This window comes from Salvelinus fontinalis, chromosome 40 (assembly GCF_029448725.1).
Source record: "Salvelinus fontinalis isolate EN_2023a chromosome 40, ASM2944872v1, whole genome shotgun sequence".
NCBI lineage: Eukaryota > Metazoa > Chordata > Actinopteri > Salmoniformes > Salmonidae > Salvelinus > Salvelinus fontinalis.
The window spans coordinates 11,882,252-11,899,714 of record NC_074704.1 but is presented as its reverse complement, the minus strand read 5'-3'; the positions used below and the strand labels follow the sequence as shown (position 1 = coordinate 11,899,714).

The window sequence follows — 17,463 nt, the reverse complement described above, 5'->3', positions numbered from 1 at the left end:
AACCCAAACCATCACACTACCACCACCATGCTGACCCCAAACCATCACACTACCACCACCATGCTGACCCCAAACCATCACACTACCACCACCATGCTGACTCCAAACCATCACACTACCACCACCATGCTGACCCCAAACCATCACACTACCAACACCATGCTGACCCCAAACCATCACACTACCACCACTGTGCTGACCCCAAACCATCACACTACCACCACCATGCTGACCCCAAACCATCACACTACCACCACCATGCTGACCCCAAACCATCACACTACCACCACCATGCTGACCCCAAGCCATCACACTACCACCACCATGCTGACCCCAAACCATCACACTACCACCACCATGCTGACCCCAAACCATCACACTACCACCACCATGCTGACCCCAAACCATCACACTACCACCACCATGCTGACTCCAAACCATCACACTACCACCACCATGCTGACCCCAAACCATCACACTACCACCACCATGCTGACTCCAAACCATCACACTACCACCACCATGCTGACCCCAAACCATCACACTACCACCACCATGCTGACCCCAAACCATCACACTACCACCACCATGCTGACCCCAAACCATCACACTACCACCACCATGCTGACCCCAAACCATCACACTACCACCACCATGCTGACCCCAAACCATCACACTACCACTACTATGCTGACCCCAAACCATCACACTACCACCACCATGCTGACCCCAAACCATCACACTACCACTACTATGCTGACCGTTGGTATGAGGTTCTTATGGTGGAACACAGTGTTTGGTTCCTCCCAGAGGACCACACAACATGCCATCGCGTGACTCCAAGTTCACTTTGATATGATGGTTATTATACCAATATTTGTGTATAAAAGGGTTTCCGCGTATTTAGTTTGGACGACAGTTGGAAAGTTTACCAACGAATGTTCTGTTTCCATCAGGCCTGTCATGACATTTTTTTTTATCCCTCATGTACTTTACTCGCCTAAAAAGGTTGGATGGAAACCTGATCACAGACGACGTCCTAACAGATAAAAATGTTATTTTGCTCTTGCTGCCTTCTGAAATCAAGAAACAGTAAGAAGTACTTAGCCAATGTTTCATCCTCCTGTCTCTCTCTCTCTCTCTCTCTCTCTCTCTCTCTCTCTCTCTCTCTCTCTCTCTCTCTCTCTCTCTCTCTCTCTCTCTCTCTCTCTCTCTCTCTCTCTCTCTCTCTCTCTCTCTCTCTCTCTCTCTCTGTCTCTGTCTCTGTCTCCATCGCTGTCTCTCTCTCTCTCTCTCTCTCTCTCTCTCTCTCTCTCTCTCTCTCTCTCTCTCTCTCTCTCTCTCTGTCTCTGTCTACATCGCTCTCTCTCTCTCTCTCTCTCTCTCTCTGTCTCTGTCTCCATCGCTGTCTCTCTCTCTCTCTCTTTCCCACCCCCAGGTGAGGGCGGAGTCAGTGGAGATGAACTATACCTGTGTGTTCTGGTCGGAGGGGCATGTCCAGGAAGAGGGAGGGGCGTGGTCAAGGCGTGGCTGTACCAAAGTCACATCTAACGCTACACACACCGTGTGTTCCTGTTCCCACCTTAGCAGCTTTGCTGTTCTCATGGCCCTCTACCCTGTAGAGGTACACACACACACACATATATACAGACACACACATGCACACGCACACACACACACACACACACACAAACACACACACACACACACACACACACACACACACACACACACACACACACACACACACACACACACACACACACACACACACACACACACACACACACACACACACACACACACACACACACACTCACACCCTCTCTCTCTCTCTCTCTCTCTCTCTCTCTCTCTCTCTCTCTCTCTCTCTCTCTCTCTCTCTACCTCCCTCGCTCCCCTCTCTCTCTCTCTCTCTCTCTCTCTCTCTCTCTCTAGCACACCTTTGAGCTGCGTCTTTTGACGTGGCTGGGTCTGTCGGTGTCTGTGGTGTGTCTGTTGCTGTGCATCCTGACTTTCTGGCTGTGTCGGTCCATCCAAGGGACACGCACCACCATCCACCTCCACCTCTGTGTCTGCCTCTTCATCGCTGACCTCGTCTTCCTCAGCGGTATCTCACACACACAGAGCAAGGTGGGTAACGAACAAAGAACAATGTGGGTAACGAACAAAGAGCAAGGTGGGTAACGAACAAAGAACAACGTGGGTAACGAACAAAGAACAAGGTGGGTAATGGACAAAGAACTAGGTGGACAAACACATTTAACTTCTCTGCGCTACGGATCCCTTTTACGGGATCACTTTCCTAAACAACCGCTAGAATTGCAGGGTGCCAAATGCAAAAATATTACTAAAAATATTTATAATCATGCAATAACAAGTGAAATATACCAAAACACAGCTTAGCTTGTTGTTAATCCACCTATCGTGTTAGATTTTGAAAATATACTTTACAGCGAAATAAATCCAAGCTTTTGTGAGTGTAGCTTTCAGTGCTACAACAGCTAGCCTTATATTAGCTTGGTTAGCTTGGTCACGAAAGTCAGAAAAGCAATAAAATGAATCGCTTACTTTTGATAATCTTTGGATGTTTCCACTCACGAGACTCCCAGTTACACAACAAATGTTATTTTTGTTCGATAAATATTACTTTTATCACAAAAAAACGCCATTTGGGTTGCGCATCATGTTGAGAAAACCAAAGCCGTGTTCCATTCGACAAATTCCAAAAAGTATCCGTAATGGTCTTGGAAACATGTCAAATATTTTTTGTAATCAATCCTCAGGTTGTTTTTAACAAACATAATCGATAATATTTCAACCGGACCGTAACCTATTCTTTAAGAGAGAAAAAGAAAATAGGGAGCCCTTCTCTCACGCGCAGGAAACATTCAGAGGACACCTGACTACTTATGAAACATCTCGCTCATTTTTCAAAATAAAAGCCTTAAACTATGTCTAAAGCCTGGTCACAGCCTGAGGAAGCTATTGGAAAAGGAATCTGGTTGATACCCCTTTAAATGGAAGAAAGACGGTCCAGGAAACAGATTTTCTTTTTTAAATATATCACTTCCGGGTTATATTTTCTCAGATTTTCGTCTGCAGAATACGTTTTGTTATACTCCAGACAATATTCTGACAGTTTTGGAAACTTTGGATTGTTTTCTATCCTAATCTGTAAATTATATGCATATTCTACGATCTGGGCCAGAGAAAATGTCAGTTTACGTTGGGCACGTTATTTAAAAAATTAAAAAAATGTGACCCCTAGCGCTAAGAATTTAAAGGATGAGATCAGTGTTTTCTAACTTAGTGTTAGATGGTTCCTCACCCTGAACGTCTATAGGCCAGGAGAATCTGGTTCCTCACCCTGAACGTCTATAGGTCAGGAGAATCTGGTTCCTCACCCTGAACGTCTATAGGTCAGGAGAATCTGGTTCCTCACCCTGAACGTCTATAGGTCAGGAGAATCTGGTTCCTCACCCTGAACGTCTATAGGTCAGGAGAATCTGGTTCCTCACCCTGAACGTCTATAGGTCAGGAGAATCTGGTTCCTCACCCTGAACGTCTATAGGTCAGGAGAATCTGGTTCCTCACCCTGAACGTCTATAGGCCAGGAGAATCTGGTTCCTCACCCTGAACGTCTATAGGTGAGGAGAATCTGGTTCCTCACCCTGAACGTCTATAGGTCAGGAGAATCTGGTTCCTTACCCTGAACGTCTATAGGTCAGGAGAATCTGGTTCCTCACCCTGAACGTCTATAGGTCAGGAGAATCTGGAATACATGCTGCAGTCTTCTTTACAGCCACTACAAATATAGCCAGTGTTAACTTTAACCACAACTCCTCCCCTCTTCTCCTGTCCTCCCTCTTGCCCCTCTACTCCTCTCCTCCTCCCATCCTATTGCCCATCTCCTCCTCTCCTCTCTCTTGCTCCTCTCCTCCCCCTGTCCCCCACTCCTCTCCCCTCCCCATCTCCATATCTCCTCTCCCCTTGCCCATCTCCTCCACCTCCTCTTCTTCTCCTCTCCCCACTACTCCTCTCCCCCTCTCCCCCTCTCCTCTCCTCTCCTCTACTCCCCTGATCCTCTCCTCTCCTCTCCTCTCCTCTCCTCTCCTCTCCTCTCCTCTCCTCTCCTCTCCTCTCCTCTCCTCTCCTCTCCTCTCCTCTCCTCTCCTCTCCTCTCTCAGGGAGGATGTAGGGTTGTAGCAGGTCTCCTCCACCTGTTCTTCCTAGGATCCTTTAGTTGGATGTTGTTAGAGGGGGTTCAGCTCTACCTCATGGTGGTCCTGGTCTTCAACATTACCATCAGGTTATGGTTAACTTTGTTTCATTTTATTTTGCTATTTTATGAAGAGCTTGAGCTGCATTCTGTCTATGTGATATGATATACAAATAAATAAAATATTATTATTATTGCTGTTATTATTACAAATAATACTGTTATTATTGTTATTATTATTATTAATATTATCGTAAACCTCTGTACCTGTATTTTATGAAGCTCTATGATTCTTCTTCTTATTGTAAACCTCTGTACCTGTATTTTATGAACCTCTGTGATTCTTCTTCTTACTGTAGACCTCTGTACCTGTATGCTGTGGGATATGGACTGCCACTGGCTATAGTCATCATCTCTGCTATCACCTACCCAGATGGATACGGTACCACACAACAGTGAGTACAGTGTGTCTGAGTCTCTAACTCTGTGTGTGTGTGTGTGTGTGTGTGTGTGTGTGTGTGTGTGTGTGTGTGTGTGTGTGTGTGTGTGTGTGTGTGTGTGTGTGTGTGTGTGTGTGTGTGTGTGTGTGTGTGTGTGTGTGTGTGTGTGTGTGTGTGTGTGAGAGAGAGAGAGAGAGAGAGAGAGCGAAACAAGGGATAATTCACCCAAAGTACAAATGTACATATTTGTGTCTTTACCCTGTAAGCGGTCCATGGTCAAGTTTTAGCAGTATTCCGTTAGGTTTAGTTTCTTGGCACTGTTTCCACATGCTAATGCTTCAGCGTTTGTGGCATAAATCCCATTTAAGACACATGTTAGCATTTTTTTGTCCATCATGTTGTCCATAGACTTCTTTCAGTGTAAGGACACCAATATATAATTTTGTAATTTGGGTGAACTGTCCCTTTAAGACATCAGTGTGTGTGTCAGCTGCTGGTTGATTCTCGGGAGAGAGGTTTTATCTAACATAAATATAACATGTAAATAACACCAGATAACCTAATTCTAACTTTAATCAAACCTTATTCTAACGTTATCTTCTCTGTTTGTCAGCTGCTGGTTGTCTCTGGAGAAAGACCCTTCATTTAACCTAATTTAAAATTACAATTAAATCAAATCAATATTTAATTGTCATTTGCTCCGAATACAACAGGTGTAAACCTTATCATGAAATGCTTACTTATGAGCCCTTAACCAACAATGCAGTTCAAGAAATAGAGTTAAGAAATGATTTACTAAATAAAGCAAATATTAAAATAAAACGTAACACAGTAAAATAACAATAAGGAGGCTGTATACAGGGTGTACCAGTACTGAGTCAATGTGCGGGGGTACAGGTTAGTCGAGGTCATTTGTAAATGTAGGTAAACGGGAGGAGGGTGGTCAATGTAAATAGTCATAGATATAACATGTATATAACCCAAATCTAATGTTATCCTCTCTGTGTGTCTCTGTCAGCTGTTGGTTGTCTCTGGAGAGAGGATTCATCTGGAGTTTCTTCGGCCCAGTGTGCACCATCATCATCCTCAACGTTTTCTTCTTCATCATCACTGTCTGGAGGCTGGCCCAGAAGTTCTCTAGTCTCAACCCTGACCTCTCCAACCTACGCAAGATCAAGTAAGGAGAGAGAGAGAGAGAGAGAGAGAGAGAGAGAGAGCACAATGCATAATGGGGAGCAGGCGTGCATAACGATGGGGAGTAGTGGTATATAACGATGGGGTGCAAGTGTGCATAACAATGGCGAGCAGAAGTGCATAACAAAGGGGAGGAGGTGTGCATAACGACAGGGAGCAGGTGCTAATAACGATGGGGAGCAGGTGCTAATAACGATGGGGAGCAGATGTGCATAAATATGGGGAGCAGGTGTTATTAATAATGGGGAGTAGGTGTGCATAAAGATGGGGAGCAGGTTTGCATAACGATGGGGAGCAGGTGCTAATAACGATGGGGAGCAGGTGTTATTAATAATGGGGATTAGGTGTGCATAAAGATGGGGAGCAGGTTTGCATAACGATGGGGAGCAGGTGCTAATAACGATGGGGAGCAGGTGTGCATAACAATGGGGAGCAGGTGCTAATAACAATGGGTAGGATGTGTGCATAACGATTGGGAGCAGGTGTGCGTAATGATGAAGTCCATGTGTACATAACAATGGGGAACAGGTGTGCGTAACGATGGGGAACAGGTGTGCGTAACGATGGGGTGCAGGTGTGCATAACAATGGGGAGCAGGTTTGCATAACAATGGGGAGCATGTGCTAATAACTATGGGGAGCAGATGTGCATAAAGATGGGGAGCAGTTGTTATTAATGATGGGGAGTAGGTGTGCATAAAGATGGGAGCAGATATGCATGAAGATGGGGAGCAGGCGCTAATAACGATGGGGAGTAGGTGTGCATAAAGATGGGAGCAGATATGCATGAAGATGGGGAGCAGGTGCTAATAACGATGGGGAGTAGGTGTGCATAAAGATGGAAGCAGATATGCATGAAGATGGGGAGTAGGTGCTAATAACGATGGGGAGCAGATGTGCATACTGATGGGGAGCAGGTTTTATTAGTGATGGTGAGTAGGTGTAGGTGAGTAGGTGCGTTTTGCTGCCAACTTTACTTTACTTTGCTAGCTGACAACTTTACGTTTTTTTTGTTTTGTTTTTAATTACCGTTTATATTTTTAGTTTTTCCATCGCAACTTTCTTCCCTCATTCAACTTTTTCACTCCGGACGCTTTATCTGGACATGGTTCGTCAACACCTTCAACAGCCGAAGCTAAGTACTAACATTAACATGATGTCTTTTAATTGCAGTCGCTGTACTCATAATATACAGGAGAACGATCGCCTTACGGCGAGAATAGCTGTGCTACAAGCCCAGCTTCAGACGCAATCGTTAGGCAAGGGTAATTTCAGTGTAGGAAAGGAAGAAACAGCGTCTGTGCCACCAGTAAGTACAGATAGTAATGTTAGTATAAATCCCCCCGCACAGTCCCCGCAGCCGGACAACTTTCTCATGGCTTCTGGAGGGAAATGCTGTTGGAATGCTCAACCGGTGTCGCTCATTCAGCCGACAGAAACTTTCAACCGGTTCTCCCCATTATGTAGCGAGTCGGAGTCTGAGTCTGAGTTTTCTCTTGTCTCTACTCCTCCCGTTACGGGGTCTGAGACGCCGAAGGCTCCCACCATTAGCTCTGACAAATTGAAAACCCTAGTCATTGGCGACTCCATTACCCGCAGTATTAGACTTAAAGCGAATCACCCAGCGATCATACACTGTTTACCAGGGGGCAGGGCTACCGACGTTAAGGCTAATCTAAAGATGGTGCTGGCTAAAGCTAAATCTGGCGAGTGTAGAGAGTATAGAGATATTGTTATCCACGTCGGCACCAACGATGTTAGGATGAAACAGTCAGAGGTCACCAAGTGCAACATAGCTTCAGCGTGTAAATCAGCTAGAAAGATGTGTCGGCATCGAGTAATTGTCTCTGGCCCCCTCCCAGTTAGGGGGAGTGACGAGCTCTACAGCAGAGTCTCAGCACTCAATCGCTGGTTGAAAACTGTTTTCTGCCCCTCCCAAAAGATAGAATTTGTAGATAATTGGCCCTCTTTCTGGGACTCACCCACAAACAGGACCAAGCCTGACCTGCTGAGGAGTGACGGACTCCATCCTAGCTGGAGGGGTGCTCTCATCTTATCTACCAACATAGATAGGGCTCTAACTCCTCTAGCCCCACAATGAAATAGGGTGCAGGCCAGGCAGCAGGCTGTTAGCCAACCTGCCAGCTTAGTGGAGTCTGCCAATAGCACAGTCAGTGTAGTCAGCTCAGCCATACCCATTGAGACTGTGTCTGTGCCTCGACCTAGGTTGGGCAAAACTAAACATGGCGGTGTTCGCCTTAGCAATCTTATTAGGATAAAGACCTCCTCCATTCCTGCCATTATTGAAAGAGATCGTGATACCTCACATCTCAAAATAGGGTTACTTAATGTTAGATCCCTCACTTCAAAGGCAGTCATAGTCAATGAACTAATCACTGATCATAATCTTGATGTGATTGGCCTGACTGAAACATGGCTTAAGCCTGATGAATTTACTGTGTTAAATGAGGCCTCACCTCCTGGTTACACTAGTGACCATATCCCCCGTGCATCCCGCAAAGGCGGAGGTGTTGCTAACATTTACGATAGCAAATTTCAATTTACAAAAAAAAAAATGGCGTTTTCGTCTTTTGAGCTTCTAGTCATGAAATCTATGCAGCCTACTCAATCACTTTTTATAGCTACTGTTTACAGGCCTCCTGGGCCATATACAGCGTTCCTCTCTGAGTTTCCTGAATTCCTATCAGACCTTGTAGTCATAGCAGATCATATTCTAATTTTTGGTGATTTTAATATTCACATGGAGAAGTCCACAGACCCACTCCAAAAGTCTTTCGGAGCCATCATCGACTCAGTGGGTTTTGTCCAACATGTCTCTGGACCTACTCACTGCCACAGTCATACTCTGGACCTAGTTTTGTCCCATGGAATAAATGTTGTAGATCTTAATGTTTTTCCACATAATCCTGGACTATCGGACCACCATTTTATTACGTTTGCAATCGCAACAAATAATCTGCTCAGACCCCAACCAAGGAGCATCAAAAGTCGTGCTATAAATTCTCAGACAACACAAAAATTCCTTGATGCCCTTCCAGACTCCTTCTGCCTACCCAAGGACATCAGAGGACAAAAATCAGTTAACCACCTAACTGAGGAACTCAATTTAACCTTGCGCAATACCCTAGATGCAGTTGCACCCCTAAAAACAAAAAACATTTGTCATAAGAAACTAGCTCCCTGGTATACAGAAAATACCCGAGCTTTGAAGCAAGCTTCCAGGAAATTGGAACGGAAATGGCGCCACACCAAACTGGAAGTCTTCCGACTAGCTTGGAAAGACAGTACCGTGCAGTACCGAAGAGCCCTCACTGCTGCTCGATCATCCTACTTTTCCAACTTAATCGAGGAAAATAAGAACAATCCAAAATTTATTTTTGATACTGTTGCGAAACTAACTAAAAAGCAGCATTCCCCAAGAGAGGATGGCTTTCACTTCAGCAGTAATAAATTCATGAACTTCTTTGAGGAAAAGATCATGACCATTAGAAAGCAAATTACGGACTCCTCTTTGAATCTGCGTATTCCTCCAGGGCTTAGCTGTCCTGGATCCGCACAGCTCTGCGAGGGCCTGGGATCGGGAGAGACACTTAAGTGTTTTAGTACTATATCTCTTGACACAATGATGAAAATAATCATGGCCTCTAAACCTTCAAGCTGCATACTGGATCCTATTCCTACTAAACTGCTGAAGGAGCTGCTTCCTGTGCTTGGCCCTCCTATGTTGAACATAATAAACAGCTCTCTATCCACCGGATGTGTACCAGACTCACTAAAAGTGGCAGTGATAAAGCCTCTCTTGAAAAAGCCAAACCTTGACCCGGAAAATATAAAAAACTATCGGCCTATATCGAATCTTCCATTCCTCTCAAAAATTTTAGAAAAAGCTGTTGCGCAGCAACTCACTGCCTTTCTGAAGACAAACAATGTATACGAAATGCTTCAGTCTGGTTTTAGACCCCATCATAGCACTGAGACTGCACTTGTGAAGGTGGTAAATGACCTTTTAATGGCGTCAGACCGAGGCTCTGCATCTGTCCTCGTGCTACTAGACCTTAGTGCTGCCTTTGACACCATCGATCACCATATTCTTTTGGAGAGACTGGAAACCCAAATTGGTCTACACGGACAAGTTCTGGCCTGGTTTAGATCTTACCTGTCGGAAAGATATCAGTTTGTCTCTGTGAATGGTCTGTCCTCTGACAAATCAACTGTACATTTCGGTGTTCCTCAAGGTTCCGTTTTAGGACCACTATTGTTTTCACTATATATTTTACCTCTTGGGGATGTTATTCGAAAACATAATGTTAACTTTCACTGCTATGCGGATGACACACAGCTGTACATTTCAATGAAACATGGTGAAGCCCCAAAATTGCCCTCGCTAGAAGCCTGTGTTTCAGACATAAGGAAGTGGATGGCTGACAACTTTCTACTTTTAAACTCGGACAAAACAGAGATGCTTGTTCTAGGTCCCAAGAAACAAAGAGATCTTCTGTTAAATCTGACAATTCATCTTGATGGTTGTAAAGTCGTCTCAAATAAAACTGTGAAGGACCTCGGCGTTACTCTTGACCCTGATCTCTCTTTTGACGAACACATCAAGACTGTTTCAAGGACAGCTTTTTTCCATCTACGTAACATTGCAAAAATCAGAAATTTTCTGTCCAAAAATGATGCAGAAAAATTAATCCATGCATTTGTTACTTCTAGGTTAGACTACTGCAATGCTCTACTTTCCGGCTACCCGGATAAAGCACTAAATAAACTTCAGTTAGTGCTAAATACGGCTGCTAGAATCCTGACTAGAACCAAGAAATTTGATCATATTACTCCAGTGCTAGCTTCCCTACACTGGCTTCCTGTTAAGGCAAGGGCTGATTTCAAGGTTTTACTGTTAACCTATAAAGCGTTACATGGGCTTGCTCCTACCTATCTTTCCGAGTTGGTCCTGCCGTACATACCAATACGTACGCTACGGTCACAAGACGCAGGCCTCCTAATTGTCCCTAGAATTTCTAAGCAAACAGCGGGAGGCAGGGCTTTCTCCTATAGATCTCCATTTTTATGGAACAGTCTGCCTACCCATGTGAGAGACGCAGACTCGGTCTCAACCTTTAAGTCTTTACTGAAGACTTATCTCTTCAGTAGGTCATATGGTTGAGTGTAGTCTGGCCCAGGAGTGTGAAGGTGAACGGAAAGGCTCTGGAGCAACGAACCGCCCTTGCTGTCTCTGCCAGGCCGGTTCCCCTCTCTCCACTGGGATTCTCTGCCTCTAACCCTGTTACAGGGGCTGAGTCACTGGCTTGCTGGTGCTCTTTCATGCCGTCCCTAGGAGGGGTGCGTCACTTGAGTGGGTTGAGTTACTGACGTGATCTTCCTGTCTGGGTTGGCGCCCCCCCTTGGTTTGTGCTGTGGTGGAGACCTTTGTGGGTTATACTCGGCCTTGTCTCCGGATTGTAATGTTGGTGGTTGAGGATTTCCCTCTAGTGGTGCGGGGGCTGTGCTTTGGCAAAGTGGGTGGGGTTATATCCTTCCTGTTTGGCCCTGTCCGGGGGTTTCTTCGGATGGGGCCACAGTGTCTCCTGACCGCTCCTGTCTCAGCCTCCAGTATTTATGCTGCAGTAGTTTATGTGTCGGGGGGCTAGGGTCAGTTGGTTACCTGGAGTACTTCTCCTGTCTTATCCAGTGTCCTGTGTGAATTTAAGTATGCGCTCTCTAATTCTTTCGTTCTCTCTTTCTCTCTGAGAACCTGAGCCCTAGGACCATATGTCAGGACTACCGGGCATGATGACACCTTGCTGTCCCCAGTCCGCCTGGCCTTGCTGCTATTCCAGTTTCAACTGTTCTGCCTGCGGTTACGGAACCCCTACCTGTCCCAGACCTGCTGTTTTCAACTCTTAATGATCGGCTATGAAAAGCCAACTGAGATTTATTCCTGATTATTATTTGACCATGCTTGTCATTTATGAACATTTTGAAAATCTTGGCTCTCTCTAATTTTCTCCTTCTCTCTTTCTTTCTCTCGGAGGACCTGAGCCCTAGGACCATACGTCGGGACTACCGGCCGTGGTGACTCCTTGCTGTCCCCAGTCCGCCTGGCCTTGCTGCTATTCCAGTTTCAACTGTTCTGCCTGCGGTTATGGAACCCCTACCTGTCCCAGACCTGCTGTTTTCAACTCTTAATGATCGGCTATGAAAAGCCAACTGAGATTTATTCCTGATTATTATTTGACCATGCTTGTCATTTATGAACATTTTGAAAATCTTGGCTCTCTCTAATTTTCTCCTTCTCTCTTTCTTTCTCTCGGAGGACCTGGGCCCTAGGACCATGCGTCGGGACTGCCGCCCGTGGTGACTCCTTGCTGTCCCCAGTCCGCCTGGCCTTGCTGCTATTCCAGTTTCAGCTGTTCTGCCTGCGGTTATGGAACCGCCACCTGTCCCAGACCTGTTGTTTTTCAACTCTTGATGATCGGCTATGAAAAGCCAACTGAAAATTATTCATGATTATTATTTGACCATGCTTGTCACTTATGAACATTTTTGAACATCTTGGCATAGTTCTGTTATAATCTCCACCCGGCACAGCCAGAAGAGGACTGGCCACCCCTCATAGCCTGGTTCCTCTCTAGGTTTCTTCCTAGGTTTTGGCCTTTCTAGGGAGTTTTTCCTAGCCACCGTGCTTCTACACCTGCATTACTAGCTGTTTGGGGTTTTAGGCTGGGTGTCTGTACAGCACTTCGAGATATTAGCTGATGTACGAAGGGCTATATAAAATAAAATTGAATTGAATTGAATAACAATGGGGAGCAGGGGTATATAATGATGGGGAGCAGATGTTATGACCAATGGGGAGCAGGTGTTATTACCGATGGGGAGTAGGTGTGCGTAAAGATGTGGAGGAGGTGTGCGTAATGATGAAGTTCAGGTGTACATAATGATGGGGAGAAGGTTTGCATAACGATGGGAAGCAGTGGTGCATAACGATGGGGTGCAGGTGTGCATAACGATGGGGAGCAGGTGTGCATAACAAGGCGGAGCAGGTGCTAATAACGTTCGGGAGCAGATGTGCATAAATATAGGGAGCAGGTGTGCTTAATGATGGGTAGTGGGTGTGCATAACAATGGGGAGCAGGTTTGCATAATGATGGGGAGCAGTTTTGCATAACAATGGGGAGCAGGTGTTATTAATGATGGGGAGTAGATGTGAATAGCAATGGTGAGCAGGGGTATATAATGATGGGAAGCAGATGTTATTAACGAAATACAATGTTCCCTCTCTTTAGGAGAGAGACCTCTCTGTGTGATGGAGTTAGAAAACAACTGTTTAGCTCTCCCTCCTCCCTCTCTTCACTTCTCCTCCCTCTCTCCCTCCTCCTCCCTCTCTCCACTTCTCCTCCCTCTCTCCCTCCTCCTCCCTCTCTCCCTCCTCATCCCTCTCTTCACTTCTCCTCCCTCTCTTCCTTCCTCCTCCCTCTCTCCCTCCTCCTCCCTCTCTTCCCTCCTCCTCCCTCTCTCCCTCCTCCTCCCTCTCTTCACTTCTCCTCCCTCTCTCCCTCCTCCTCCCTCTCTCCACTTCTCCTCCCTCTCTCCCTCCTCCTCCCTCTCTTCCCTCCTCCTCCCTCTCTCCCTCCTCCTCCCTCTCTTCACTTCTCCTCCCTCTCTCCCTCCTCCTCCCTCTCTCCACTTCTCCTCCCTCTCTCCCTCCTCCTCCCTCTCTTCCCTCCTCCTCCCTCTCTCCCTCCTCATCCCTCTCTTCACTTCTCCTCCCTCTCTCCCTCTTCATCCCTCTCTTCCTTCCTCCTCCCCCTCCCTCCTCTTTCCTTCCCCTCGCTCCTCCTTCGCCCTCCTCCTCCTCCTCCTCCCTCTCCCCCTCCTTCCCCTTCCTTCCCCCTCTCCCCTCTCCCTCCCTTCTCCTCCCTTCCTCCCCCTCCTCCTCCCCCTCTCTCTCCAGGGTGTTCACAGTGACAGCAGTGGCCCAGCTGTGTGTGTTGGGTACTATGTGGATATTTGGAGTGTTCCAGTTCCAAGAGGAGGGGACAGTGGTCATGACATATCTCTTCACTATCCTCAACTCTCTACAGGGAGCACTGCTGTTCATCATGCACTGCCTACTGAACAAAACGGTATGGTGTGTGTGTGTGTGTGTGTGTGTGTGTGTGTGTGTGTGTGTAACACTGTGCTCTGCTGCCCTCATCAGGTTAGAGAGGAGTATTGCAAGCTGCTGTCCTGTATCTGCACACCACAGAAGAAGAGATACTCAGAGGTCAGCACTACCAACCCTTCCTCCAGCCAATCCCAGGTACACACACACACACACACACACACACACACACACACACACACACACACACACACACACACACACACACACACACACACACACACACACACACACACACACACACACACACACACACACACACGTACAATCATACACAAACCACTTTCATTAAGTTAACCTCTGTCCTTTGACCTTTGTCTGTCCTAGGGGTCAAGGAGCGCAGAGAACACGGGGGAGTCGCAGATATGACGTCACCAAACCCCCATAATGCACCTCTTTACTCCCCCTCCCATGACAAATGTTCCCACTAGACGGCCAAACTGTAAAGTCAAAGTGGTCGATATCCTAAACATTTATGAAAACAAAGCTTTGCGTTTAGCAGTGTGGTTAAGATACATTGTAGAAATGGGCAGGGTTTCTGATTTAGTGTCTTGGCCAGATAGTGACAACCCAGAAACACTCAGCCCGAGGATAGTACTGTTCAGGCCAGGTTAGTAGAACATGTGTCCACCTAGCCCGCCTGATAGTAAAAATGTTAGTCCACTAGCCAGGTTGGCCAGTGCCCAAAATCCTTCAGTTACATCCCTGATTAGACACTTCATATCAAACTTTATGTTAATCAATGTCTTATCAATCAGAAGTTATATTATCTTTATGTCATCCAATCAAAGTTATATGATATTTATGTCATCCAATAGGAATCTATATGATATTTATGTCATCCAATCAGAAGTTATATTATCTTTATGTCATCCAATCAAAGTTATTTGATATTTATGTCATCCAATAGAAATTAATTTCCTCTTTATGTACTTATCACAACCACAAAAGAAAGGTACTATTTTACATAGATTTATAGTAATATTTATTACCAAGAGCACAAGATAAGGTGACTTTTCTACGCAAATAAATCCAGAGGGATTTAGAAAAACATTATGTGAAGATATGTGTTAGTTGTGACCTAATGGAGTGTTATACTGTAAAGTTGTATTGTTCTTTAACACTTTATTAATAACTTGTAAGAATAAGCCTTTATAAATGAATATACACGTTTATAAATTATTATAAATGTTGTACATTTTTACGGAATGGAAGAATGGTAATATTTACACATTCTTATAAATGTTAACAAATTTAATTGTAAATAGTTTATAAATCGTTAAAAGGTTTATTCATGATAGTTATTTTAAAGTGTTACCATGGTCTCCTCTATGTATATAATGAGATAATATAAGATTTGTTGTGAACACTTGCAGTGCCTTTGTCCAAAAACAGCATTTATCAACAGGTGTTTTAGAAATCCCAGTGGGAAGATTTCCAGAATCAGGAGGGAATAAACAGGAAATCTGGATTCTCCAACAGGGATTGTCACTCATGGCTCCATCTTAAAACCATTGGTTTGTTTATCACTGGCCAACAATATATAGTGTAGCAATTCAGGGGGTTGCCCTGACCGGGACTTAAACCTGTGTCCAGCAACTGTTAACCTAACAAATTAGCCGTTACGCCAAGAGATCCAAACAGCTTTACGAGGTTGCTAGGTGTTGGGTTAAAGTTGTTTCAATAGTTGTATAGGTTTAGGAATAAAGTAGTAACAATGTACTGTACAGTTCTGCCATGTTAGAGATCCTTAGGCACAGATCTAGGGTCAGAATACAGTAAATTACTGTATAGTTCAGCCATGTTAGTGGTCCTTAGTCACAGATCTAGGATCAGCTTTAACAAAACAAAACCTAACTTAAAGGGGCCATCCAGGATTGGTACATCCAGTTTTGTTACTTTTAAATTAGTGATTTATTGCTCTTGGTTCTTGTAGAATATTACTTAAAACTGCCTTGTAAACAGGTCAACAGTCGTTCCCCATCATAACATTGAAGAATATTACTTATAACTGCCTTGTGACCAGGTCAACTGTCATTCCCCATCAGAACATTGAAGAATATAACTTATAACTGCCTTGTGACCAGGTCAACTGTCGTTCCCCATCAGAACCCCAACTATAAGCTTGTTTTTCTCCATTGTTTGTACACGATGTAAAGGTTCAAAACATGGTTAAAACTATCATGTTGATCTCATGGATGGTCAGTCCTTGCATCCAGAGATCCATCTGTGATTTTGAGAGTGGTTACATTTCTCCAGTCCCATCCCTCAGCTGTTAACCACAACAAGTGGTGGGACGACCGGTTTGTTGCTTTTTGAGTCCCAGACTGCCCCTTTAAGGTGCCACCCTAGACGTTGGTCTCAGAATAACCATGGAGATAAAGTAGAGTCTTAAAACAATCTTACCAAAGTCTACATTCAATGTTGTATGTTTTTTATTCTATTCTGTTGCACTTTTACTTCGACAAGTTGTGTATTTTATACTTTTAGAGAACGTACTCTTTTCATGTCCTTTATCAACACCGTTCTGAATGTAAGCATTTAGTGTTGTACTTGACTGTGTGTCTGTTGTGTGTGTGGTGTGTGTGTGTGTGTGTGTGTGTGTGTGTGTGTGTGTGTGTGTGTGTGTGTGTGTGTGTGTGTGTGTGTGTGAGAGAGAGCGAGAGAGAGAGTGGGTATGTCTCAGTAGCTTTAGCCACAATAAAGCGTTGCTACAAATAACCTACTGTAGATGTCTTCTTACCACACACACACACACACACACACACACACACACACACACACACACACACACACACACACACACACACACACACACACACACACACACACACACACACACACACACACACACACCCACCCACCCACCCACCAAGGCCAATAAGCTTCTGGGACTAGAATTATAGAGACACAAAAAGAAAAACTTAAATACAACAGAATAATAGCGGCATTAGCGTGTTTGTGTTTGTTGTTGTGTTTGCATGTTTGTGTGTGTGTGTGTGTGTGTTTGTGTTGGTTTTTGTGCTTGCATGTGTGTGTGTGCGTGTGCGTGTGTGTGTATGTGTGTGTCTGTGTGTGTGTGTTTGTGTTTGTTTTTGTGTTTGCGTGTGTGTGTGTGCGTGTGTGTGTGTATGTGTCTGTGTGTGTGTGTGTGTGTGTGTGTGTGTTTGTGTTTGCATGTGTGTGTGTGTGTGTTAACCTTTTGAAAAGACATCCACATTCACACAGTGATATGAATCATATAGATCCACGATAGCAGGACGTGCATGTTTAGTTGTGTCGAACCTGAATGTGTTGAGGCCTACTCAGACCATGGTGAGTGTCCACCCTGAGATCCCTTCTCTAATGACTTCTGTCCTACTTCAGTTTCTATACAGTAGATCTCTTCTCTAATGACTTCTGTCCTACTTCAGTTTCTATACA

General features: G+C 45.0%; 1 protein-coding gene across 4 annotated transcripts in view; it reads left to right on the top strand.

Annotated features, from left to right (window-relative positions):
• LOC129839513 (adhesion G protein-coupled receptor E5-like) overlaps positions 1–17,463 on the top strand; it is a 98,066-nt gene that overhangs the window by 31,049 nt on the left and 49,554 nt on the right. For 3 of the 4 annotated variants that reach the window (XM_055907018.1, XM_055907019.1, XM_055907017.1), the window contains 8 exons: positions 1,439–1,624; positions 1,939–2,133; positions 4,191–4,312; positions 4,582–4,677; positions 5,681–5,839; positions 13,831–14,002; positions 14,077–14,178; positions 14,368–16,761. In XM_055907018.1, coding sequence (XP_055762993.1) covers positions 1,439–1,624; positions 1,939–2,133; positions 4,191–4,312; positions 4,582–4,677; positions 5,681–5,839; positions 13,831–14,002; positions 14,077–14,178; positions 14,368–14,409 — 1,074 coding nt within the window. In that variant the 3' untranslated portion in view covers positions 14,410–16,761. Of the gene's footprint in view, positions 1–1,438; positions 1,625–1,938; positions 2,134–4,190; positions 4,313–4,581; positions 4,678–5,680; positions 5,840–13,830; positions 14,003–14,076; positions 14,179–14,367; positions 16,762–17,463 lie in introns of those variants that run through there. The other variant, XR_008757041.1, reaches the window with a different exon arrangement.